Source organism: Galeopterus variegatus, unplaced genomic scaffold (genome assembly GCF_000696425.1).
Source record: "Galeopterus variegatus unplaced genomic scaffold, G_variegatus-3.0.2 Scaffold3758, whole genome shotgun sequence".
In the NCBI taxonomy this organism is placed as follows: Eukaryota; Metazoa; Chordata; class Mammalia; order Dermoptera; family Cynocephalidae; genus Galeopterus; species Galeopterus variegatus.
In genome coordinates, this window is record NW_007729869.1 from 155,269 (window position 1) to 182,476 (window position 27,208).

The following is a 27,208-nucleotide window of genomic DNA, read 5'->3' on the forward strand; positions in this document are numbered from 1 at the left end:
GAGACCCAAACCAGATCAGCCTGATTGCAGAGCTCCTGGGCTGTGCCTGCTTCTTCAGGCATGTGCTCTGTGTACACACATCTCATTGTCCTTCAGCCAAGAACCATGGGAGGCTTTGAGGTGCAGAGGGAGGACCTGGGCTAAGAGACGAGGGATCTTGGAGAGCTGTCGTCTGCTCCTTGGTGGCTATTTAGTAACTAACCGACCACAGGGCTGATACTCTTTCAGGGCTCAGTCTTCTAGTTGGTAAAGGTGGGTGTTCTGTAAGGAGAAAATGCTTTATAGAACTCTAAGGTTTTATTTAAGTGTCAGGGCTGTCTTTTGTTGTATGCATGCAGTTTACCAAACACTGGGTATACTACAGTTCTTTTCTTCCACAGTTTACACAGAGTATTCTACAATTCCTGCTCCCTCCACATGGAGCTATTTTCAGTTCAATTCTAAAACTTAGCTACCATTTATGGAGCCCCTACTATGGGGCAAGTGCTTTACCTACAACAAATATACGTACATTATCTCTAATCCTCATGCCAACTCAACAAAAGGGGTATATTACTATCTCCACTTCACAGATGATGAAACTGAGGCTTGATGAAGTTGAATAATTCGCCTACATTTGCATAAGTAATGCAGGATTTGAACCCGTCTTTCCGACTTCTAAGTGGGTGCTCTTTTTCACCACATCATGGTGCAGTTGAGGTTTTAACTTGCTGTGAACTAGATGGGTCTGGGGCAGGAACTCTGAAACTGAACTGATAAGGAGCCCCTGCCCTTTCTTAGCTATGCTCTGAGCAAGGCATTTAGCCTTTTGTGGCCTTGATCTCATTGTCCATTGGCAAAATGACTTTCAGTTCTAGGATTTGAAGCTGCTGCTTGCTGATGTTTTCCTAAATTGCCTCACAGCTCAACTGAGGCATAGAAAGCTGTGTTGGCTATTTTGGTTTAGAATAGTCCACTGCAGAGAGCTGCACAAATTATGTAAAAATACAGATTTGACTTCAGACGCTAACCTTGCTCACTACCATGAGCCAAGGCATCAGAAAAGTGGCATACTGACATCATGTCCTTCACAATCATCTCCTGACACAAAAGTTACCCTTTTTAAAGATTTTTTCTTTCTATTTAAAAAAAAAAACTTTTAAAAGATTTTTTTTCCTAACAATACCTGTTCTACCCTTAAATTACTCTGTTGTTCATGATATTTTGAAAGATCTAACCTCTTCTTACAATGCTTAGACTTTTGACATGAGATTCCTAACACGCCCGGAGAATATGCATAAATCATCAGATTTCTTAAAAAGAAAAATGTATTCAGGCTGAAAGATATAAATCTAAATCTTCTGGGTACCACTCTAAAGTAGAGGTTCTATCCCAAACCAAAGTTTTATAAATAATAAACATAATATGCCATCGAAACTCTCTTCCATTAGCTCGTAAGATCGTTACAGTGGGACAATATTCTTAAGACCTATATGGACCTGGCATGTACTCAGTCCTTAAGGAATAAATCATGCTGTGGAAATGTGACAACAGGAGGATCCTATCACCAATCACCTTTGGGTGTTAACTGTGCCTGGGCATGGGAGGGAGAGAAAGAGAAGCGCTAACTGACAATTGTCAGCACGCACCCATCCTGTCCCTTACCTTGCACATAAGTTGTCATGTGATCCTTACAGCAAACTTATACTGTTTTAACCTATAATCCCCATTTTACAGATGAGGAAATTGAGACTCAGAGTGCTCAGTTGAACTTGAGCATTGTTCAAGGTCATACAGGATTCTAGAACTGGTTGGATCCAGTTAGCAATACTTTTTATCACATCGAAGACAAAGGGCACAAAGGGCAAACCTACCCTCGGGGACTTCAAGATAGAATAAAAATTAAATTGCTTTGAATAACTCGGCAGTACAGAGTTCTCAGTTGCACCTGGCATTTCTTCAGGGTGCCTGAATGTCATCTGTTCTAAGAGAAAAGTCAAACAAACAAATAATCATAAGCCAACAAAAAACAAAACAAAATGATTCGTAGCCCACCAGGAAAATCTCCTATAACCCTCTCGGCCAAGTTAGAAGTTTTTTCAGAAATGAAGTGGAGTGTTTTACATAACACCAAACGTACCACAGGAGTGGAGGAAAATTAACCCCTCCATGGCACATAGGTTTATTTCAGATATGGAAATAAAGCTTAGGCTGTACAAAGAACATTTTGGCAAAAAAAGAGATATAACCCCCCAAGAAGACATTAATCCTTTTGATCATCATTTATGTTAAATAAAATGTTGAAAATAAGCCCAGAACCCACAAGATTATTTGTATGTACAACAGTATTGTTTATAAAAAGCGATAAACAATATAAGTTGTATTGCAAAAAAACTGTGTGATCTTGGGCAAGCCACTTAATTTCTCTAAGCCTATAAAATTAGGTGCTCTGTAACGAAAACCCTTCCAGGTCTGAAGTCTGTGATTCTTCAGTGCTCAAACCCAATCAGCCTAAAGGGCTCAGTCAGACTCATGATTTTATCAAACTACGTTTTAAAAACTCATACTAATCATGTCCTGAGTTCAAGGCCCATTTGCTATCTGTTGTTTACAGGAAAGAAACCGGCGTTTTCTGACAAGGTAAGCTATCTCCCTGTGTGTGTGTGTGTGTATGTGTGTGTGTGTATGCGTGTGCGTGTATGTGCGTGTGCGTGTGCATGTGTGTGTGCGTGTGTGTTCATTTTGCATCTTGTCATTATTCTTTGAAAAGTCTTGGGCACTCATCTGTCTTCCTGCTGTCTTACAGCCCTCGATTCCAGCAATTCCAGTGGGAAGGTAAGACCATCTGTTGCATTTAGGTGAGGGCACACGGGGTATATTGTAGAACTCTGTCACTGCAGTTTAGTTTGTTTCTCACACATCCTTTTTCTGTACTCTGCAGGCCTCTTGGGGAGCATTTACCCAAGATACAAAAGCCTCCTTTACCACCAACCACAGAAAGACATGAAAGAAGTAGCCCCCTGCCAGGGAAGAAGCCACCTGTGCCAAAGTAACTGTCTTGTGTTGCTTGCACTTATTCAAACAGAGTGCATGATCCTGGAAACCTGCCTAGTGTGAGCTCTATGCTGGGAACTGAGAGTCAGCGGCGCTGTGGGTGGGAGTGGGCTCCTTTTGTTGCTGTGGCTTGAGGAATGTTCAGGCTTCTCAGGGTAGATATGAAGTACCAGCATCTCTTTGAAGAAACTGGGACTCTAGCTGAGAAATGAGTGACATGCTTAATCAGGAGTATGACTGCTGTTTGTGGAGACTTTGTCTTCAAACAGTCAGATTTTTGGTGTTTTCCTACCTTGTTAGAGCAAAACCTTCACAATGCGTATAGAGATGTACCTACCATTTTATTTTTCAGTGCAGGTAGCAAAGAGAAAATAATTGAAGGCGGTTTTTAGGTCACTGTAAGAGTCTACTGCCCAACCACATTTTATAATTGCAGAATACTGAGGTCTGCGCTAGTATTTCTAACCTTACTATAAAGTCATTTTGGGCCTATTTACCAAATGGCACAAATGTATCTGGGTCAGGGCCAACCCTGCTACTTAAGAAGGATACAACCAACGCTTCTTTTGCTCTCATCTGTGATATCAGGATTCACAACTATCGCCCTTGCTTGGCTGTTGTGAGGATTAAATCAGGACCAGGTGTAGAGTGTGCCAGAAAATTCAGTAATCAAGTTTAATAACACTTTAAAGCAATATTTTGAAAATCAAAATGAACACAAAAAATCATAATGAACAAAGTATCAAATTTTTAAATAAACTCAGGGTGAGATGATGGTATAGGAAGCATCTGACACATACAGGGTCGTCAATGAATTGTCCTCCTCTTTGATCCCTCCCTAAAGAGAACACAACGTGGGCCCAGGCAGTACAGATGCCCACTGCAGCTCTGAGGCAGCTGTCACCAAAGCTGTGTGACTAGCTCGTTTATCTGGGCCAACCGCACTGAGCCCCCTCTGGGAAAATTCCAAAGCAGAAACGTTTTCCCCCTGTCTTCCCTTTGCATACAGGGGAAGCCCTGAGATGGCTGTTTTAAAACATCAGCAAAGGAGAATATTACCTAAAATGTTTTCATTTGTTTGGAGAAACATCTACTCAGTGAAATTTAATAGCTACTAAAGGGTTAGTTTGCTGACTAACCTTTCTTTTTTCAATAAATATATAATTATTTGCTGCAGTAGCTACTCAGAATAAAGGTTTGCCTAGCTCAGCTTGTACCGATCACAGAACATCGAGTACCCAAATCTCCCTTCCACTCCCTTCCTCTGCCTTTCTGCTGGGGCAAGCTGCTTCCCACCTTACCATGGCTCAGTGGATTTGATTTCTCATTATTGGATTAAGTGAATATATATTCTGAGGCTGGCTCTTGAAACTCTTTGTGCTCAATTCATTTTCTTTGCCTTGATTCATTTCAGGCACGGATGGGGATCAGACAGAAGAGAGAATGTAAGTATAAAATGTCATCTTGTAAATGCTTGGCAAAGGAAAAGGCAGTGCAGGCTCTGTGAGGTTGGGACTACATACATGCGTCTTGGCTTTCATTGAAGCCCAGTGCATGGAGCAGGGCCCGCACACAGTAGGCTCTTGAATACTGATGTCCGCGTCTTTGGGGTCTCGATCTTTCCCTTGAGTTCATCATGCTGTATTGCTTAACTCCATTCCTCTGAGAGCTTCCAGAGTGGCTGGGTTAATTGCAGCCCCATGACCAGGTAGTAGTTAGCAAGGTGAGACGGCAGGGAGCAGCGGAGACAATAAAGTGAGAGGTGCCCAACAGTCTAGGCCTCATGCCAAAGTTTCTAAGGCCTCTGTTGTATGACCTAAAAAGAGGGAAAATAGAATTTATTGAATGCTTACCATGTGCTCGTTGGCAGGGTGACCAGCTGTCCCTGATTACTGGAGCTCTCCCAGCTTGAGCATTGAAATTTCCACATCACAGCAACTACCTCAGTCCTAGGCAGACTAGGATGGTTGGTCACTCCTAGCTTTACATACTCTTTGCATTTAATGACCCTGTGAAGAATCATCCTTTTTCTTTTACTCAGAGGAAATTGAGGCTCAGAAGGGGTGAGATACTCATTGCAAGTTGTGCAGCTAGAAAATAGCCAGCGTTTGAATCCAGGTCTGTCTGAGTTTGTCTACACTACAAGCCTTCTGAAGGACATCAGACCCCTGCCTCTGTTCAAATGCTCAGCCCACAAGTGCCTGCTGTTTCCATAGCTCTGTGCTAGATGCTGTGCTTGTTCAAAAGAAGAGCTAAGATATTATGGAGACAGGCTCACCCACATCACACATGCTAAACAGCATTTGATCACGGAATGCTCTGTGGAGGCTAAGGGAAGAAAGTGATCTGTGTGGGTCAAGGAGCTATTTAGAGGAGGTGAGATTTATGATGGTTATTGAATGATGGGGGGACATAGAATAGTCACTCTAAGAGGCAGCCAAAGTGCATTCCAGCCTCTGGAATGTCCTGAGCAGTTGGATAGCAATGCCCGTGGAGCCTGCAGGGACAGCAAGGACAGCAGTGTGACTGCAGGGACATAGAGACATATGCGGGTAAGGTTGGACAGTGAGGGTAACATCACATTCCTGAGGTTCCCAGTCTCTAGAAGGCTTGACACTTGCTGTCATGAGAATATGGGTGTTGTATATTCTTGACCCAGAGAGGACACGGTTGCAACAGTGTCAAAGAGCAATTTTACTGTGTGGATTCATGAGCCCAAGTGCATTTACTTGTGCAGCTCTCTGCTGGGACTCCCATTTGGCCCATTGGGATGAGTGATTCTGACTGTGGTCCTAAAGAGCAATTTTACTGTGTGGATTCATGAGCCCAAGTGCATTTACTTATGCAGCTCTCTGCTGGGACTCCCATTTGGCCCATTGGGATGAGTGATTCTGACTGTGGTCCTTCTTGCCTTGTCTCAATGCGTAGTAGGACTAATGATAGCTAACTTTTAGTAAAGAGCACTTAACATATGCCAGATACACGTAGTAACTAACTTAATCCTTGCAATGCCACTTTGAAGAATGTGCTATTTCATCACCTACTGGTCTGGCCTAACAAAACAAATCTAAGTTGAGCTTTTTGGTCTACTAGTCAATGGCAAAATCATTTTGTCCCTTTGAACTGCATTTCTTATCTGAGAAAATAGTCCTTCCCTTGTCTATTTTGCAAGGTTGCCCTGAAGATAAAAATGGGCGGGTTGTAGATGTACCTCGTAAACCACACTATAAATAAGTAGGGTGGTGTCACTACTAAGAAGAGCAGCCATTGCAAACGAGGGCCAAAGAGAAGGCTGAGCTTTGGGTCAGACAGATTTGGGGTCAAATCCATTTTATACCCCTTGGCGAGGTAGGAATCCTTCCTGAGCATCATGTTTCCATTTGTAATATGAGGATGTTAAATTCTTGAAGAGTTGCTAGGAGAAATGAATGAAATGTTGTGTATGAATCTTTTTGGCACATTGTAGATATTGTCAATATTGTTACATCTTTAGGCCTTTTTAGGCACTTCAGAATCTATTTCATGCTAAGTACATGAGGAGAGTCTCAGATTGGAGTGTCCTTAGATGATAGTTTATGGTAAGAAATCATAAACCTCTTAGCAAGTTTTAATATTCTCCATAATGTATTTATTATGAAGAGGCATAACTGCTAAAGAAACAAAGTGACATTTATTTCATTGAGAAATGCAGTTTTTCTTTTAGTCACTGTATTTCGATAAGTTAATATCTTTTTTTTCTTAAACCTCTTAGCAAGTTTTAATATTCTCCATAATGTATTTATTATGAAGAGGCATAACTGCTAAAGAAACAAAGTGACATTTATTTGATTGAGAAATGCAGTTTTTCTTTTAGTCACTGTATTTCGATAAGTTAATATCTTTTTTTTCTTTTTTTCTCCTTCCCAGGATGAAGATGATGGTATGTTCAGAAATGCTTTCTTACAACTTATAACTCATTCTTTTATTTTTCTGCTCAGGCATTCAAATGGAGTCAGTTAGTACAGAAACCCCATAGAATCAATTATAACTGTTAAATTAGTATTAAGTAAAATTATACCAATTGGTATATTGCATAACTGTAGTAAAATGGAATTGTTTGATTTGGTGATCAAAGAGAACTGTTATGTTCATGGGTAACAATGCAGATTACTTAATTGTACAAAAAATTAAAAATTGCACATAGGATTTGATAATTTTTTTTAATATTATGCCCTCTAACACATGTGGGTAAAGAATCAATAACTGCAGATGAATGAGATAGCATAAAATTTTGGCTTTCATAAAACAAAACAAAACTTGTGAATCATTTCTGAAATTCATAAGGTTTCCAGTTGACAATTTTCTGACAAGTTAGCATTTCAAAAATTAAAAAAATAAAATAAGCGTGTATTACGGAGAATGATATAGAACAGCATTTTAAAAATATATTCTAAGGTGATAAATCATCTAGAAAAACCTTGGAGGTAGGGTTCCATCCTACCACTTCCTAATTATATCTGATCTTTTGGATTTTTGAATCTCTCTTTATACAAGCTATTTCTAACAAGGGAGCAGTTCTGGAATGTTCCTTAGTAACACTTGGATCCTGACAATCTCCTCAATGTTTTTCTACTTCCCCACAGTGCATCAAAGACCTTTGCCCCAGCCAGCACTACTTTCTATGAGCTCCAATACTTTCCCTTCAAGATCTACCAAGCCAAGCCCCAAGCACTCTCTCCCTTCATCTCACATGCCTGGAGCATTCTCAGAAAGGTTTGTGGCTATTTCATTAAATTCTAGCTTAATATAACACCTGGGTCCACCAACACTGACTTAATGCCAGGTGGGTTGAGGAAGAAAGAAATGAACCAGTGGGCAGCAGTGTATAAACAATCTGGGTGTTAAAAAACAAAACCAAAGTGAGCACTGAGAACAGCATGTTAATCTACCACTGTCCTCTGAGTCTCTGCTTGGGGTAAGAGGGGGACAGAATTGACTTCCCCATGATCACCCCAGATAGGATGGATCCTTTGGCAGAAAATGGAGAATGTTTTCACTTTGTGAGTTCGAATAAACAAGCAATCGTTAAGAAACCCAATTAATTTAAGTACTTAGAGTTCATCTTGCATCTTGGATGGGCAAACTGAGAAAATGTGCCTTGCATGTAGCAGATGCTAAGACTTCATTGTGTGAGCTCTGTCCCTAGCAAGTCCATTTTCTGAAAGTCGACAGCATTTTTCAGAATTCATAATAATGCTGTCCGAGGCACAGGCATGAACAGGATAAAGGCCCAGGTCATTCTTCCCCAAATAAGCCTCTTGCTGTCCCCAAGGCCTCCAGCTCTTTGGGCTCACCCTTTCCTTTAATATTCAGAGGGAGAAGCCCAAGTTCCCACCCTACATATTGTAGAAAACTCAACCACCAGCACGACCTTTCCACCCCGCCAAATAACTGGAAGGATTCTTAAACTTTTTCATTTTCTCTGGGTGCCTCTTGCCCTGATTTTCTGCTGCTTCTCCTCATTCTTCTAGCTGTTTTTCTTCTTTTGCCAAGTCTGCTGTTTTCTCATGTTGCTTTATCCTACACTGGGCCCCAACTCCATCCTTCATTCTCACAAAATGCCACTTGCCTGAGGTTGCTGTGCAAACTACACTTTTACTAAAGGTTTGGGCGAATGCGTGGGGAGTTACTGTGCATCACGGAGGGAGCAGACAGCCCAGACTCCCCACAGACCCTTCCTCCCCACCCCAGCCCCTGTTAATGCTGACGCTCTCTGATGCAGCACCATCTCCTTGCAGACCACCAGGCCTTGGGAATCACTGTTCACAAACAAATGCCCATTCATGTATTTTCCTAGCAAAAGAGAAGTCCTCTCCCACCATTTCTGCTGTTCTCCAAACTCAAAGACCTCAACCTGCTAATAACTTTTTAAAGTAACTTTTAAGTGCTCTTTATGTGGTTTTATTTTTGTTGTTTTTTTGGCTTACGAAATGTGTTAGCTCTCGGGACAGTAGTGAAATATGTCTGGTAAGTTTCTTCCCTTTGCCCAGTCCCCCTGGTATCACGGAGGGGGTGGGAACTAATAACAAAACAAGAAGCACTGTGGTCTAGCTTCCTGACCCCAGTTCCCCTATCTGGCTCCATCACCCCAATCCAACAAAAATACATTCTTTTCTGTCTCCACAGTAACAGTTTTCCACAGAGCGCCTCCCTGCCGCCATACTTCTCTCAAGGTTCGTACTCTGGGCTTTGGTGACCTACCCCAGCCAACATGACTTTCTGACTGGATTCTCAAACTGTCCCAAAGCCTTTTGGCAAGGGTTCTGTTGTTCCCTAAAAGCATCTGACTTCCTCATTCAGCATTTAATTCAGCATTTGCAGTGTGCCCAGGGCTGTTGGAATGATCAGATACTATAAAAAATACTACATGCACACACACTTCACTAGGAAGCCAGGCCTAATCCCTAATCTTCCTAGGAGGGCTACTCCTACCTGCTGTTTCCATACAGAGCCCAGAACAGTGCTTGGTTCTCTCTGTAGTTAGTTTTAGGTTTCCATGATGAATCTGCCCTTGGGTTGTGAGTTGGGGAGCATGTTTAAAATACAGATTAAAAGAATCCCATCTCAAAGATTCTGATTTAGTAAGTCTGGGTTGAGACCCAAGAACCTGAATTTGTTATAATACTGCCTCTGGCTGTTTGCTTAAATTTAAATGTGCATACAAATCACCTGGGAATTGTGTTAAATTGCAGATTCTAATTCAGTAGGTCTGGGTTGAGACCTGAGGTTTGCATTTCTAACAAGTTCCCAAGCAATGCTGATGCTGCTGGCCCAATTTGAGTAGCAGCAAAGGCCTACAATGTAGGACTAGATTGTGTTTATTTTTTTATATTTAAAGCTTTGCAAGTGACTGGCACATGGCACTTTTTAAACTCCTGTTGAATGATTGTCAAATGACTATGGAAAGTTATCCAACTCTAGTAAGTAAATATTTACCATGCTGGGAAACTGGCCTAGTGTTGCCAAAGTTTCTATTTCTTTTTAAAAGAAAAGTTGAAAATATGGTCTTTAATGTGAAATTACCCAATTTTTAAATATTGACTTAAATTATTTAAAAAATGCTGTGAAGAACACTTTTTTCTTTCTTTCTTTCTTTTTTTTTTTTTTTTTTTTGCAGTCATGGTCCATGAGCAGAAACACCAGTGTGTGTGTTTTAAATAGAAAGCTATGTTCATGAGTTTGAATTACAGCTCAAGAATAAACATTTTATCAAGAACACATCTATGGTATTCAGTTGGAGACATCAGTTAACGTATGGATGTTGTCCCACTGCTGACACCAGTGACACCCACTAAGTTTTCAATATTTTCTAAGCATTTGATGTTATAGTGTCCACATTCACCATATGTTTTCCCCAGTTTTCTGCTCCTCCCCCTTAATTTTCCACAATCCCCCAAACTCAATGTTTTGTAAACACACATTTGTGTTACCTGCCTGGCCCCAGTAGGCATCTGAGTTCCAACTTCACTTACAGCAATATTTCCCAAAGTACATTCTACAGATCTCTGATTTTATGAGTTGGTGATGAGGATTAGGAATGCAAATGGTTACATATTTTTTGGAATACTACCTTAATCAAAATCGATCCCCTTTCCCCCAAGACTTCCAGGACTCCTTGTCCTCAGTCTTCTCAACTGGCTGCTCCAATGTCAGGAAGGTAATGGTTGTGTTGTGCATTGTCCAAAAATCTGTTACAACTTCCTGGAGAATCTAGATATTAAGGGTGGTGAATGACTGCAATAAAAATATATGTTTTGAATCAAGACTTTATGGTGCTGGGCTGCAGGTGCAGAAGCAGAAAGAGACTAATTCTTCAACTCTGAAACAGCCATGCAACACAGGCCTTAGTTCTGTTACTCTCCTATATTATTAGATTTCATTCATTCAACAAGCATTATAAAAGTGTAAAAGTGTTAGACAGTAAAGGTGGGGAGGAGGAAGGTCTATTTAGGCATTGGGAACCTGGAGGAGGAAGGCACTGGCAGCTCATGGCCAGCCTTATTTGCTTATTTACGTAATAACTTCGTATAGCATACATTATACGAAGTTATACGATTTTAAAACATCAGCAAAGGAGAAAGCAATATTTCCTAAAGTACATTCTACAGATCTCTGATTTTATGAGTTGGTGATGAGGATTAGGAATGCAAATGGTTACATATTTTTTGGAATACTACCTTAATCAAAATCGATCCCCTTTCCCCCAAGACTTCCAGGACTCCTTGTCCTCAGTCTTCTCAACTGGCTGCTCCAATGTCAGGAAGGTAATGGTTGTGTTGTGCATTGTCCAAAAATCTGTTACAACTTCCTGGAGAATCTAGATATTAAGGGTGGTGAATGACTGCAATAAAAATATATGTTTTTGCTCCAATGTCAGGAAGGTAATGGTTGTGTTGTGCATTGTCCAAAAATCTGTCACAACTTCCTGGAGAATCTAGATATTAAGGGTGGTGAATGACTGCAATAAAAATATATGTTTTGAATCAAGACTTTATGGTGCTGGGCTGCAGGTGCAGAAGCAGAAAGAGACTAATTCTTCAACTCTGAAACAGCCATGCAACACAGGCCTTAGTTCTGTTACTCTCCTATATTATTAGATTTCATTCATTCAACAAGCATTATAAAAGTGTAAAAGTGTTAGACAGTAAAGGTGGGGAGGAGGAAGGTCTATTTAGGCATTGGGAACCTGGAGGAGGAAGGCACTGGCAGCTCATGGCCAGCCTTATTTGCTTATTTAGAAACCAGGAAGGCCATCTTAAATAATCCTAGTGACATGGCTCAGGAGACTTCAACCCATCCCAGGTGACTCTCCTCTCCTCAGTAGTGTAACAGTATAGATGTAGTAATAGTCCTGGTGCCAGATCACCTGGGGTGCTTTTCAACATGCAGATTCCTGGGCCCTAGGTGATTCAGAGTCCCCCAAGGATTCTTACTTATGCACAGTAATGTTTGGAAACCACAGGTTCAAGTCTTGGCCTTGCCACATGATTTGCTTAGGCTCTTTGAGCCAGTTTTCTTGTATGCAAAATGAAGATAATACCCACCTTGTAATGTTGCTGTGAAGATTAAAGGTAATGTACATGAAGTGCCTTACTCAAGACCTGGACAGAGCAGTGCTGAATAAATATTTGCCAAATGAACAAAGAATGATGGATGAATAATTAAGAGAACATTCAACTAACATAATTTTTCAGTTTTTAACAGCTGTGCTGGCACATAGAAAACAGCCTTGGCAATTACAAGTAAACACAATCAAACCTTTTCTGAGACGAGGAAACACATTCTTGTAAAGATTCGGGGAACTGTAAAGAAAAAACAATTTTAAAGAAAGTGAGGCACAAGTGTTGGGTTATTGATAAGTATCCAATGGAGACTTCCTGATTGATCAGATAATCTGTAATGCCTTCTATGTGACTTGAACAAGTTATACTTCTTTAGAACAGTACGTAGTAAACTTTGATTCTAAAAGCTAACAATATTCTCAAGGTAATTTCATCTTGTCTTGGGAAACTTACATTTCTTTTTGTGAAAACAATGAAGACATAATTATCTTTATTACTGCATTGTCACTACATCAGTGATTGGCAGTCCATTGTGACGGTGCTGTATTACAAGAATCTATGAAATATCTGTCTCTTGAATATTCTTTTTGATGTTCACATTAAAACAATTTTGACTATTTCATAAATGGATCTGGTCACTATATTATGCAACATGCACATGTAGGAAATTGCTCAGATTTGAGGTTCTGCTCTCAAAGTTTTACTGGCATGGTCACAGAATAATGCCTGAGCAGCCCTCATGGTTTTGAGCAGGTAAAAAGTATTTTTGAAGCTTGGTTTCTTGATAGGCTAATTATTGGAACAATTGCAAGGGTATTTTGGAAAAAAATGTGTTATGACAGAAATAAACAATAGCTTACAGTGAATTAACTTTCAGAATGCTATGCTTTTAAAGGCCCTACCAACAGACCACTTCTCAGAGCTGAAGGCAGAAACTTTCCCCTGCCAGTTCCAAGCAAACCTCCACCACCGTCCCCTGGGGAAGAAGAGGTAATAAAGCATATGTTTTATTTTTGTTCCCCCCCCAGCAAATGAATCATCAGAAATTCCCATTGAATACTGTTTTGTACTTTTATCTTCTACTAGTTTTATTTTATTTTTAAATTAAAGGAGAGGATCCAGATGAAAAATAGTTCTTTCAGATTCTTCCAATGGCAAATGTGTTTTGCATTAAACAAAGAGAAAAATAATCCTATCTTTCATGTTTCCTAGCTTATGACTTTGCTAAGTCACTTAACTGCTTGTTGATCCAGTTTTTTCATTCAGCATGTTATTATGAAGAAATTATTGTATCTGAAGAAATTATTGTATCTGTATCTTTCCTGATTAGAGGTTCCATTATACAAGGAATGCTTATTCACAGCTACCTTTGCAATCGGTGTCATGATAAAAAGCAGTTCACACAAATTATCTTCTATTAAGTCCCCCCTAAATGATTCTATACTCAAATTAAGAAAACAAATGTCTCAAACCTCATGGAACTGAAGTAGTGATTTATGGAAATTATTACTTGGAGGCTTTTCTTTTCACTTATATATGTAACTGCAACATTTATTCAGTTTTAAAAAATTTACATTTTCAGAATTCATTAAATGAAGAGTGGTACGTTTCTTACATTACCCGACCAGAGGCAGAAGCTGCTCTTAGAAAGATAAATCAGGTACTGTGCTGTAGTTTATTTTTAAGTAGTTATAAATATTAATAGAAGGAGAAGGGAACTGTCTTTTATTGAATACCAATTATGGGCTACGAATTCTGCTGGTACTGTTCTACTGTTATACCTAGGAGACCCGTTAGTGCCAGTGATTCCTGGACTCTGAAAAAAAATATATCGAAATTAAGGCAGTCATTTGGCTGAGGAATCTTAGAAGTTTATTAACAAAAACGTTCTGTCATAGGAATTGTGCAGTGTCAAAAGGAGACTTTTATTAACAAAAACGTTCTGTCATAGGAATTGTGCAGTGTCAAAAGGAGACTCCCCAAATTTCCAAAATCTTACCAACTACATTTTCCTTTTAACACACAGTCGCTATCCACTTCAATGTGAAGGGATCCATATTGAGAGAGACAGCAGCAACTTTTTGCCCTTTCCCCTAGAAATTTCTAGCCTATTCTTCAATATTATAAGGTCTTAACCAGATTCCCTGTGGCCTGTTGCCAAACCTTAACCTTAAATCTGTATGTCTGAGAAGGGAAAGCAAAGATCTTTTATCTTTTACATCTGAAGTCTACAGCAGCAGTTCTCAAGCTTAGTTGCACATTTTTATCACCTGGGGAACCTAAAAAGAATCCTGATTCTTGAGTCTCACCTGGAGAGATTAGTCCAGGGTATTGTGTGGGTTCTGTGAGTCTTCAAAACTCCCTGGGTGATTCTAATTTGAAGCCAAGGCTGTGAGTCACTAGTCCAGAGGTATGATTGTTTAACAGAGATGTTCTGACTGGCTCAATTAACTTGGAATAAAAAGAACAAAGGAAAGACATTATTGCAGATTGATGGCTATTTAAAACTACCCTGATTCAGTACACAGAGGAGAGTAGCTTAAATGAGTTTTTACTAATTAACTCTATTTTAATGTTAGTATTTTTACAGTGTTGATATTATGTAGCAATAATTTATTGAATAAAAAGGTAAAGTACAGGACAAATTACAACACTAGTTTAGTAAATATCAGAAAAAAGGGTGGTAAGAACACAGTCCACATTCAATTTTGTTTGGGTGTGTGATGGATGAAACGCTGTATCTGATGTTGGAAGTAGGGTCGTGGGGTGAATAGTCAGCCTCAACCCACCCAGTCCTCTTACCAGCTTCTTGACCCTACCGCAGGAAAGAATTCAAGGGCAGAGTTACAGTAGACAGTGAGCACAAGTTTAATAAAATAGGTAAGAAATACAGGTTCCACAGAGAGAGTGTGGCATGCTCCAGAGATGCAGCAGGGCCCACACCAAGTTTAACACAAAAGTAAGGTCAGTACAGACATCAAGTCTAACACCAAAGCAAGAAAAACATACTTAAAGTTCAGTACAAAGTGCATGTTGGCTCAAGAGAATGAACAGCTGCTGCTGAAACTAAGTGCCAGCTGCCTCCAGGAAAGTGAGCAACAACAGCCCTTCCTTTGGCTGGGATTCGGCTTTTATAGTTTCTCTATCTAATGAATATTCAATTAAGGGGGTGGTTCCCAGTTGTACACATCAGGATGTTCTGTGCATGCCCAGCCACTGGATCCTTCCTTTGGCTGGGATTCGGCTTTTATAGTTTCTCTATCTAATGAATATTTAATTAAGGGGGTGGTTCCCAGTTGTACACATCAGGATGTTCTGTGCATGCCCAGCCACTGGATTGTATAAGCCCACCCCTGTTGTCTCATTTTCCTCCTGTTGGTGCTAAAAATAGGTCTAACAGGCAACAGTAACTTTCCTCCAGGGGAGAACTCAGAGGAGGGGGCCTGAGACTTCAGAAGTGGCTGGAAACCCAGAGGCATGTCCTGAAACCCAAGCCCAGGGAAACTGAGCACATCCTGTATTATATCTACAGGTCAGGAGGTTTTAAAAGGGATGAATTTCATAGTCACTTGGGTGTTTTCTGACTTTGGATGTAGAAAGAAAAGGTTAGAGAATTAGCCCACAGGAGTAGAAACATCTATCTTGAATTAACCAGTAAAGTCCTTATTACTCCTGGCCCTTTATCCACTCAACTACCTATTACAGTATTTGTTTTATCACTGAAAAAATATTTCTTTTTCATTGGGACTTCAGAGAGTTGACTTGGAAATTTCTCTGATATATAGTCTCTGCTGGCTCTGTCTTGATAACCTAAAAATTCATGACACATAAGATCTATAGCTGTTTGGGGAATTGAATGTTGTTGCCTGACAGGTTTTGCAGTCAACGAATTGCAAACTGAAACTGACAGGTTTTGCAAATCCCTAGAGGCTTGTCTATTGCTGTTATAGGCAAGGAAAGTATTGAATTTTACTGCTCCCATAATAACAAGAGTTTATCCTTTTAGGATGGCACTTTTCTGGTTAGAGACAGCTCTAAAAAAACAGTAACCAATCCATATGTCCTCATGGTGTTGTACAAAGATAAAGTTTACAACATCCAGATCCGTTATCAGGAGGAAAGTCAAGTTTACTTGTTGGGAACTGGACTTCGAGGGAAAGAGGTAAGGACTTCAAGTTTCAAAATTTCTCCAAATTCTCTATTTATGCCTCTCTGTGCACCTTCTTGAAGCCTCGCTGCAACATTCTTTGGTAGTCCATAATGTATGGCAATTTTAGAGTTAAATCATATTAGTGAAGCTCTTTACTTATTGCAAGGAAAATAAAGCAAAATGGCTACCTCTGCCATAGGAATCTTTCGTATATCTTTTATTCCAAATAGTCTAAAATCACATGTATGACTTTTAAAATCAGGAAAAAAAAGTTAACATTTACATTTTCAAAAAAATCCAGTTAGATGGCGTCAAAGACAAGTCCCTTCTATTACTCACCTCTGTGACATAATTTTAATGTAAGATTGCAGTGTACTTATAGGGCTGTATTTTAATAGACACCACTTGGGAAAGGGGAAAAGTACAATACTCGCTGTGGTCATTATTTTGATACTTGGGTCATTTCTTACTAAAAATGGAGGTTTGGCTCTGTGAAGATGGCTAAATTCCAAAAAAAATTTTCTTCTGTTAGGCCAAGGTTTAGATTCTCATGCCAGTCACTTTTTGGGTAGTAATCAGAACTGATATGAAAGAAACCCTTAGGGCTGCTTTTTGCAAATGAAACTGACAACCAAAGTTAATGCCCAATACATGCTTAGGTTCAAAGTTCCAGGAGGAGGACTAGCTGAATCAAACATTTTCGGAATGAGAAAGAGCTTACCCATAACTTCCACTTCACTCCAGATACTTTTAAGTTATGATAATGTTAATGAGTAAAAAAATCATAATTTTGGTCAAATATTTGGATCACTTTTTTGCTGTGGATAGAGTTGCATAGGTCTTATAGAAGCAGAGGTATCTGTCCACTAAGATTGTGCAAGCACACAAGTACATACCACTAAATTGCAGCTGCCCAGAAGGAGGCACCTCGCAGATTAGTCTTGGAGGAAATGCATAATTCTCTTTGTGTTACGTAGGTGACTTCTGTCCCATACCTAGAAGGACAAATGGGGCTTTTCCCAGTCTGGCCATCAGGGATAGGGTGATCCAGGCTATGAATGCAAAGACTTGGCTACTGAGCCCTTGAGAATGTGGAAATGGCAGTGGAGACACAACAGAAACTATTGTGCTACACTATAGATACCACCTCTAGACATTGTAGACAATGTCTGACCTCCCGATTCCTTATACCTCCTAATACTATTAATGATTGCGAGTGAAGTAGGGATACAGGAACCAAAACCAAAAGCAGAAACAAATAGGGCAACCCCAAGGCAAGGGTATCATAATCAGAATATTTTGGGTAAGTGGCCCCCTATATGAATATATACATACACACATACACATACATAAACATATTTTGTCTTTTATCCATGTTTTGTTGGATGTTTGTGAGGATTTTTTTTTCAAAATCCCATGGCAGAAATCATTAAAATATTTGCTACATTTTACATGTTTTTTCTTGCAATCCTCATAACTTGAAGAGGTAGCATATATTATGCAGATAAAAAAATTGAGGGTGAAATTCATGCTATCCATTCCAATGTTGACTTATCTCTCTATTTTGGTGCTTTCAGGACTTTTTGTCTGTGTCAGATATCATCGACTACTTCAGGAAAATGCCACTTCTGCTCATTGATGGGAAAAACCGAGGTTCCAGATACCAGTGCACACTAACACATGCAGCAGGGTATCCATAGCAAGTTAGCCAAGCAAATGAACCTTCTTCCTGCCTCTGTTGCCAACATGGGAAGATCGATCAACATTGGTGAACGGACAAACACTTAGACTGAATCCAACCCCTCAACATGAACACTGTTTTTTTTTTTTTTTCTTTTCCTTTAAAAACTGTGTTTGAAATGAAGACTGTCAGTTATCCCATAATTTATTTATTCTTCTTCAATGTTTGTAAAGTGCATGAGTAATAATGTTCCCACTTGAAGATTAATAGTGCAGTGTAATAATTCATTTTTTTAAAGTGTATTTTTTGAATACCCATTTCAAAGTACAGTAGTTTATACAGCTATAGAAATAATTTGTCCCTAGTTTAAAAACACTGAAACAGTAAGTTTTTGGTATCACATAAAACTGATATTTTTAATAGCCAAACCTTTGTCAGAGTCAATCATCAGTTTTATACATATAATTTGAAAATTACAGCAATAATTTAAGAAGCTTCAAAAGTATAATTTCATTCTTTCTCATTTGGTGTTTTTTGCTGGGGGGATTTTTGTGTACCTTTTTCTGGAATAACTTTCTGGGATTAAAATTTTCTTTTGCTTTACTTTTGGGTTTCTAAAACAACTTCATTGACTTTATTGTCTAGTCCATACTATTGTATTTTTGTTTAAAAGCAAATTTAAGTTACAGATACCAAAAAGCATTTTCAATTTAGAGATGAGGCTTTGGTGTCAAATATAACTGGGTGTAAGTTGGCACTCCATCACATCCCCACGCTCACACTGCACAGCCCCCACTCCCCCTCCAACTTCAAAAGCATGTCCAGTGATGTAGATTTTACCAAAGACTTCTTGGGAAGATGAAAGAGCCATGCTTATGCATAGGGAAATTTTATCAGACTTTATTAGATACTGCTCTTCTCTTTTTATCCCCTGACAGCTCCATCATAAGCCTTTTCTCATCCTTCCCAAATAGGCTCTATAAACCCTTCAAAGCAGTTCAACTCTTTCCTTCAGTTTACAAATCTCACTTAACAAAAAGGAGTAGGCATTTAGCAAGTGAATATCTGGTATTCGGCAAAACAGGGACAATTGGGTTGTTTTTCAAGTTTTTCCCCTTAGTTATAACTTTTATTAACAAAATTTTTTTTTGGCTTCTCTGCTTAACCTATGATTCTCTGAGTGAAAAATAATATCTTGCATCATCTTCATCTTCATGAACTAATAAAAGGACAATTAGAATGAACCTAAGAAGTCACCAGGTTAAAACTAAAAATATGCTAAGATAAGGAGTATGTGGCATGTGGGGACTTTTAAATAATGATAGAAATGGTGTTTCACAAGACCTCATCCTTGCAAACCTGTTCTCAATTTAGGGTCTGTATTAGTCTGTTTCTGTTGTTTATAACAAAATATTTGGAACTGCGTAATTTTTAAGAAAACAAAATTTATTGCTTTCAGTTCTGGAGGCTGGGAAGTCCAAAGTCCAGGGAACACATCTGGTGAAGGCCTTGGTGGTAGCAATAGTGACTCAGGGGTATCACATGGCAGAAGTGGCAGAGCAGAGAGAGGGGGACTCTCATGCACTCTCCTTTTAAAGCCCTCAGAACCACACTCATGAGCACCATTATTAATCAGTTCACTATGGCATAGTAATCACAATCTAATCACCTCTCCAAGGCTCACCATTCAACTACCACAATAGGATTTCCCACTCTCAGTTACAGTGGGGATTAAGCTTCAATGACTTTGGGGGGCCATTTAATCCACTGCAGGGTCCAAAACTTGGGAGTTCAGAAGCTGAAAAACCTGCAGTCATTCACATTTATTCAACAGGATATCTAACGAGTATTTATTTATTGCCTGCTCTATGTTAAACACTGAGGTAGGTGCTGGGTACTGAGGAGAACAGGCACCACAAGTTCTGTAATGGAGTGAACTCAACTTGTATCTTGCTTCATTGTATTCTATCCTTATGTTCAAAAATACCTAAAATGAAAAACATGGTAGATTTCAAAGTAACTATTTGGTAGTGAAAGGCAAACCAAATGTTATTTTATTTCTAAGTATCTTGGTAGAATAGGACAGAAATTAGGAAGTTTTAGGGTAAAGTAGTTCTATTCACTGCTATGACTGAAATCAGTGGTGAGAATCTGATGTTTTCTTAACTGGCATTCTTTTTCCCTCTCTTCAAGTACTGGCTGAGCCTTGCCTATTTTGGCCACAGGCCTTGTATATGACTCCAGATGCTCAGAGCCCTGGTTAGTTGATAAACATCTTACCAAAGCTGGGCCGGTAAGGGTCCCTCTCTCTAATGTTAAACACAAAGGCTGAGACAGGATCTCTCTGTTCTCTGGGGTCCCCAAACGGCAGTGTTGTATTCTGGATGTTGTTTGCTGCTATGCTTCTATCACCTTCCACCCACTATGTGGAGGAAACCAGTCTATATTAGAGAAGAGGCCGGCACACAGGAACACAACTAATAGAGACATCAGATGAATTAGTAGAGCCCTTGAAATCTATTCCAACCATGGACTTCCAAGTCACGCAACCAATAAATGCTTCAGCTAGCTGGAGTTGTGTTTGGCACTTGCTACCAGAGGTATTCTGATTAATATAAACTCATACCGTCCACTAATAATTTAGTAACTCTCTTTCAATCTGAGCCAAATTCAGGCATAAGGTAAAAGGCAGCACAACATGGCCAATTTCCTAAATCATACTCTTGCCATTCGTGAAATAAATTAGCTATTTTTTAAAACATTAAAACAAGGAAACAGCCTTTAAGAACACGAAATGCTTATTTACAATTCTGCATTATTTTAATTTTAAATGCATTAAATATACTGTATTAGTAAACTCAGTTCTCCTAGATACTTGTTAATTCAATAATAAAAACAGAAATTCACAACAAACAAATAAGAAATCAGATAGAAAAACTGAGAGAAGCAAGGGATCTATCTGATATTTTAGACTCTTCAAAGAGGGGGTCGTTCTTCTCTGTTTCAGGTAAATCCTCTGTCTTCACAGGATGATTAAAATGTAGAGTAAGGTCACAAAGGAGTAACTGGGAGAGCTCTGTGTAAAACAAAATCACAGAAGATATTGTAGCACATATATCATAAACAACTATTATTGCTTTCAGTTGCTATTTCCTAATTTCTAATTTAGTTTTTTCCAAGTGATTGTTTATCAAACCACAACTTAGGGGTGCTCCATATTGACTTAAAACCAGATTTATATACTATAAAATAAGCACGACATAAAAATTTACTGTAATACAGCCTCAGTAACTTCCTGAGGGGGGGAAATTATATGTCTGAAAATTTTTCTCTCTACACTAATGCTCAATTAGTAGATTGACTAGCGATAGAAATCTAGGTTGGAAATCATATTTCTTCAGATTTCCAAAGGCACTGCTGCATGTGACTATAATTCTCAATCTTTGTTTTCTCTTCAGAAGTTTTAGAAATATTTTTGTTCTTCCAATATTCTAAAATTTCACAATACTGTGCCTTGGTATGGGTCTATTTTCATCTATTGTGTTGGGTTCTTTCATTGTAGAAACTTATGTATTTCAGCTCAGGGAAATTTTCTTAGATAATTTCTTTAATGAATTCTTCCTCGTCCATTGTCTATGTCCTAACACTCTTATTTATTGAATCCTGGACTTCCTTTACTTACCTTGTAATTCCTGCCTCCCACTCCTTCTCCCCCCACCAACCCCAAATACCTTCTAGTTCTGTCATTTTGCTCTTATACCCTAGGGAGATTTCTTCATTTTATCTTTCAACCCTTCTATAGAGTTTTTCATTTCTACTGTTACACTTTTAATTTCCAAGAGCTCCCTTTTCTCTAAATATTTTTTTTATAGTATCCCGTTTCTTTTTCATGGATATAGCATCTTCTCTTACTTCTCCATGGATATTAAATGGTAGTTTCTTGAAGTTTTCATCTCCCCTCATAATTTCTGTTTCTTCCTTATTGGTTGAATCTATTTATCTCTGCTTTTCATATTAGATGAGTTCCTCAAATAACTGCTGTGCCACAGTTTGCTCATATTTAAGACTGTGGCACTAAAAAAATAATCGAAAGCTCTATGCCTATGCTAGTCTATACTGTGGGATTATCTGGCTTATATTGTTATTTTGTTGGGGAAACCTCTGCTATCAGTAACTTTAGGTCTTTCTCTTAGGCTGGTTAGATGCCTGAAAGAAAAATATATTTGGAGGGCATAAACCTGACAGCCAGTATTTTGGTAGCCACATGAGAAAAGAAAGCTGGTGGTCTCCTAATTCACTATGTGATGCCTGAAAGAAAAATATATTTGGAGGGCATAAACCCGACAGCCAGTATTTTGGTAGCCACATGAGAAAAGAAAGCTGGTGGTCTCCTAATTCACTATGTAAACTTTGTCATACATCTTTGTTTTCAGTACAGTTCTCTCCTGCAACTTATGGCTAGTGGTTCCAGGCCAGAGATCCCTTACTTTAACCTCAAGTCTTCTGTCACAGAAGAGGAATATTTGCCCAGTTAGGTAAAAGGGGGAACAGACCTCAGGGATCTAGTTTCTTAAACATTTAATTAGTCCTGTTATTAGCCTTACTTTACCCCCTTACTTCCAGAGGATTCTGGTGTTACCATGTATGGAATCTTGGGGACTATTTCTTGGCTTTACCTAGCCATTCTTAGGACTCAGATTTTTGGAATTTAGGGTTCAGATTTGTTTATTTGCTTCCAATTGCTTTCCGTTTTGTTGTTATCTCTTCTTGCGATCTCTTTCCCTTGTGGATTTTTGTCTTTTTTGAATCAATTAAATTTAAATCTCACTTCTACTACTTACTAGTTGCTTGACCTTGGGAAAGTTAGTTAACCTCTCTGTATCTATTTTCACATCTGTAAATGCCAATGGTAATAGTTCCTACTTCATAGGGTTGATATGACAAGTGAATTCATTTACACAGAGTTCTTAGAAGAGTGCCTGGATCATGGTAAATGCTGCAAGCATTAGCTGTTGACATTATTATTTGGGAGATGAAGAGGGGGTACATGGAGTGTTTACTACAAGTCGGCCCTCCCAGTCTAGCTCTACAAGTCCCTCATATCCTAACTGCCTGACCTACCCACACAACTTTTCAGGAACACATTTATCATGAAAATTTCTATTTACTCCGTGAAAGAATACTCTCCAAACTAGAACAATTAGACAATCAAGTTTCAGCGGAATCTAAAGCTTCTCCAAGTATTTTAAATGAGTTCAAGTATCCAGAACTATTTATTCATTTAATAAACATTTTCCAAGAACCTATTATATCAAGGAACTGTGTTAAGTGCTAGGAATACCCTTAAGGAGCTTATAATTGAGCACAGACAGGAAAAGTAAGTAAACATGCAATTATAACACAGTGTGACAGGTGATATGAAAGGGCAGAAGGGATAACTTGCTAGCTCAGAAGTTTTCCGATGTAAGTGACCTTGACTAATAACTAGCAGTTAACCTGGTGTGGTAGAAGTGGGTTGTAGCATTGGGATTTCAGAAGGAGATGTATGTGTTAAGTCACAGACACAGAGAGCATGTGTGAACATATAAATAATTCAGTATGACTGGAGTCTAAAACATGTAGGAGACAAGAAAAAGGTAAGAGACTGGAGAGGTCATATAGTCCCTTTTAAGAGATTTGGACTTTATCCTGAGAACAACAGTGAGCCAATGAGGGTTTTCAGCAGATTTATATTTTAAAAAGAGAATCTTCATTGTAGTGTTGACATTAGTTTTGAGAGATAATGAATTAAGCAAAGCTAATCAAATTTCTTTACATTAGACTCTTCAGAGCCTTTGTTAATATGCACTGTGAATTTGTGAGAGAAATATATAGCATAAAGCACTTCCCAAACTTGTCTGACGATAAGAGCATAAACTCTTTTATTGCACGCCATCTATTAACATGTCTTGAGACAGCAGGGTTCACAGATCAAAATCTGGGAAATGCTACCCTAGGGAGAACACATGAAAAATGCATAACAGGCACTCACTATTTGGTACCTAACTAACAGCCACTCCCCTCTTCTTCTTGGTGGCACAACTTGATTCCATTTGAGGTGCTCTTCTCCCCAGCTCCAGCAGTAAATTCTGACTGGTCCAAACTGGTCTTGGCAGTCCCATTCCCTTTAGCAGTGGTTGCTGTAGGCATTTGCTTGTGATGCAAATCTGACCAATGAAAGGAAAGGGGAAATGTGCTGGAGGGATCTGGGGAAAGGCTTATATAAAGAGACTCAGGCAGAGATAATGTTTATATATAGCCACGTCTGAAGGTAATGACCTTGAGTAGTGATAAAGAGAGGGAACATGATGGAGTAGAAAAACAGTAAGAACCTGGTCCTGGATGAAGTTTTTAAGCCTCTGAGTTAACTTTAGTGCTGCCCTACCTTGGATCTTCTCATTCATTTCCTTATTGTAGAAGCCAAGTTAGGTTGGTATTTTGTTACTTATAGCTGAGGGCCTCATAACTGACACAGAAGCTATCTTCAATATCCAAGAGTTGTCATAAGAAGAAAAACCACATATTCACTGTAGTTTTCATTGTTAGAAATAGGACACATAGTAAAAGGAATAGGGGGCCAGATTTCAGCTAGTCCATAGGAGGAATTGTCTAAAATGGAATGGGTTAATCAGTGAGGTAGGGAGTTCTCCAACATAGGAAATGTTTGGTATGCGATAGAATATCCCTAAAAATATTCAATCATGGACATTTTATGTGCCTGGGATAAAATAGCAGAAAATGTCTGTGAGGTGAGTGACTCACAGACATAAAGATAAACATAGACATAACTCCTACTCTGAATCTGCTTAAAATGAAGAACACTTAACTCACAGAATCAAACTTATAATTTTTAATTTGGAATGAAACTTAAGGGATTACCAAGGTTTCATGGAGAAAGACACTGAATTTTGCAGAATGTGACATAATCATGTAATATTGCGTTGGAGGGAAGAAAGGGAAGTAAACTGAAAGAGGTTAGTTTGATAAGCTTTTTAGCATCAGGGATGGGAATTCAGGTCTGCTAAGTCTCAGGTCAATATTCAAACAATAATTTGTCTTTAGAAATCTAGTTCATATTGCATTGTAGACATTTCTTAAGAAATACAGAAATCCTAATTAGAGGGCAAAATTCAGTTACACCCCAGCAGAAGCACAAATTGGCTCTAATATTTATTTTATAACAATGTCATGCATACGTTTTAATTTAGTGATTCCATACTTACCTTTCATCTTCTTCAACTCCAAAGAAACTGTGTTAATGTTTTTAATTAGGGCTTCCATGTTCAGCTTATGGTCAGAAACATTATTCTTAAGCATCTGATTTTAAAAGAAAAACAAAAACAACATATAAATCAGAACTATGAGTAATGTGTACATTTAAAATTCTCAATTTTTCAGTATTTATCTAAAAGAAAAATCTGTTATTTCAGAACTGAAATAATTGTGAAATAAGTCTTTATAACTGGTTAGAATTCTAATATAGGAAAGTATGTTACATAGTATTTTTCCAACTGAAAACAACTCCAACTGGAATTCTTAGGATGAGGCTTCTTCTTTAATCAAACCATATCCACAAGATGGGGCCCTTAAAATAGAAATGAAGATGTCCCCTCTTCAGAAAGCATAAGCACTTATAAACTACCTTACAACTTAGCAATAGTGTGAGATCTCTAGTTTTATGTAAATCGGTGTCTTTTCTAACTTATTCTTGAATGACAGGGTCCACAATGAAACTCAAAATAGGATTTGATTGTAATTTGTTGACTAAGAGGATGGCAAAATGGCCACTTTTGCTTTGAGAGGGCAGCAAACATTTTAATTTCAGTTAACTGGAATGTATATATCAACGTGTTGCTATGTTTTATACATAGTACATGTATTTAACCAAGTGTGTTAACCAAAATACAAATACATAGAGAGGTGACTCAATAGAAATTAAGCCATTCAAATCTCTTAAAATGACTTGAGAAAATAAATCACAATTAGCACACACAACTCCAGCAGTGTGGAAGGTGGATGGTTATGGGTTGGGATGCTTGTTCAAAATAATGAAGACAAACTAACCTTTAAGTTAATCCTTGCCTCTGCCTTTTCCTGAACAAGGGAAATTTATCCTATTTCTCTCACTCTAGAACCACTGTAAAAGAAATAATTTTGTTTTCCAGACATCAATGAATCAAATACATTTTACATCCATATTCAAGCCCCTATACACTAAAAAGGGAGCGTTAGCTATCTTACTCGGGCATGCCAAACCAAAAGATTCAGGTTTGAGGGGAGAGGAAAGCTGAAAAAAAGGGAATGGGGTGGTGCAATCAAAGAACTTCAAAAACGAGGAATATATGTAACGTGCACACACACACACCCAGGAGAGCTGACTCCTCCAACTCTGGGGTCTGCTTATCCAGGGCCCTCGAGTGCCCAGTGGGTGCCTGACGTGGGAGAGCACAGCTTGGCCAGGCCATTACCAAGGCAAAGGAGCGGCCTGAGAAACAGTACTTCACCAGGAGGTGAGAAGTGGAGACCCGGCTCTGGGGGTCAGGAGTTGTAGGGGGGACAAAGGCCAAGGTGCAGTGTCCGACGGCATCGATGCCCTGAAGGCGCTAACCCCGGCCACAGGACGCAGCTCAAGCCCTCAACCCTGAGGAGCGGTTATTACCACTGCGGTTTTTATTCTGAAGGCCACATCCTCCTTCTCGGCCCAACCGACACCCAGGACGACCCCCGACCTTTGGGGGCCGCAAGGTGCAGCCAGCCCGCCCTACCGCCCACTCAGGGGCTGAAGAGGAAGCCTCGGCAGCCTGGAAGTTTCCACAGTCCTCGCCTCCCCAAACCCGATTAGGACAACGTAACACGCGCTCAGTGACCCCGGCCTGCGGACCACCACCGTCCCTGCCTGGCCCACCCAACCAACCGCCACTTCGTGACCCAACCATCACTGCAGAGGAGCCCCAGGCGCTTTGGGGGCCGCAAGGTGCAGCCAGCCCGCCCTACCGCCCACTCAGGGGCTGAAGAGGAAGCCTCGGCAGCCTCGAAGTTTCCACAGTCCTCGCCTCCCCAAACCCGATTAGGACAACGTAACACGCGCTCAGTGACCCCGGCCTGCGGACCACCACCGTCCCTACCTGGCCCACCCAACCAACCGCCACTTCGTGACCCAACCATCACTGCAGAGGAGCCCCAGGCCCTTGGGGGCCGCCAAGT

At 39.5% G+C, this 27,208-nt stretch overlaps 1 protein-coding gene and 1 long non-coding RNA gene across 2 annotated transcripts in view; one reads left to right on the top strand and one right to left on the bottom strand.

The window, feature by feature from the left end:
* LCP2 (lymphocyte cytosolic protein 2 (SH2 domain containing leukocyte protein of 76kDa)) overlaps window positions 1–18,467 on the top strand; it is a 49,738-nt gene extending 31,271 nt beyond the window's left edge. The window contains exons 11-21 of the mRNA XM_008585919.1: window positions 2,594–2,619; window positions 2,786–2,814; window positions 2,921–3,028; window positions 4,448–4,478; window positions 6,940–6,952; window positions 7,656–7,785; window positions 9,199–9,245; window positions 13,030–13,124; window positions 13,717–13,794; window positions 16,141–16,296; window positions 17,862–18,467. Of these exons, the coding sequence (XP_008584141.1) occupies window positions 2,594–2,619; window positions 2,786–2,814; window positions 2,921–3,028; window positions 4,448–4,478; window positions 6,940–6,952; window positions 7,656–7,785; window positions 9,199–9,245; window positions 13,030–13,124; window positions 13,717–13,794; window positions 16,141–16,296; window positions 17,862–17,984 (836 nt within the window). The 3' untranslated portion in view covers window positions 17,985–18,467. The remainder of the gene's footprint in view (window positions 1–2,593; window positions 2,620–2,785; window positions 2,815–2,920; window positions 3,029–4,447; window positions 4,479–6,939; window positions 6,953–7,655; window positions 7,786–9,198; window positions 9,246–13,029; window positions 13,125–13,716; window positions 13,795–16,140; window positions 16,297–17,861) is intronic.
* A 2,486-nt stretch (window positions 18,468–20,953) lies between these two features.
* On the bottom strand, window positions 20,954–26,149 carry LOC103601495. The gene is made up of 4 exons (XR_551456.1): window positions 26,069–26,149; window positions 25,228–25,321; window positions 23,997–24,171; window positions 20,954–21,041 (listed from the first exon to the last, which is right to left on the bottom strand). It is a non-coding gene; the product is annotated as an uncharacterized LOC103601495 (long non-coding RNA).
* Window positions 26,150–27,208: the final 1,059 nt, after the last annotated feature.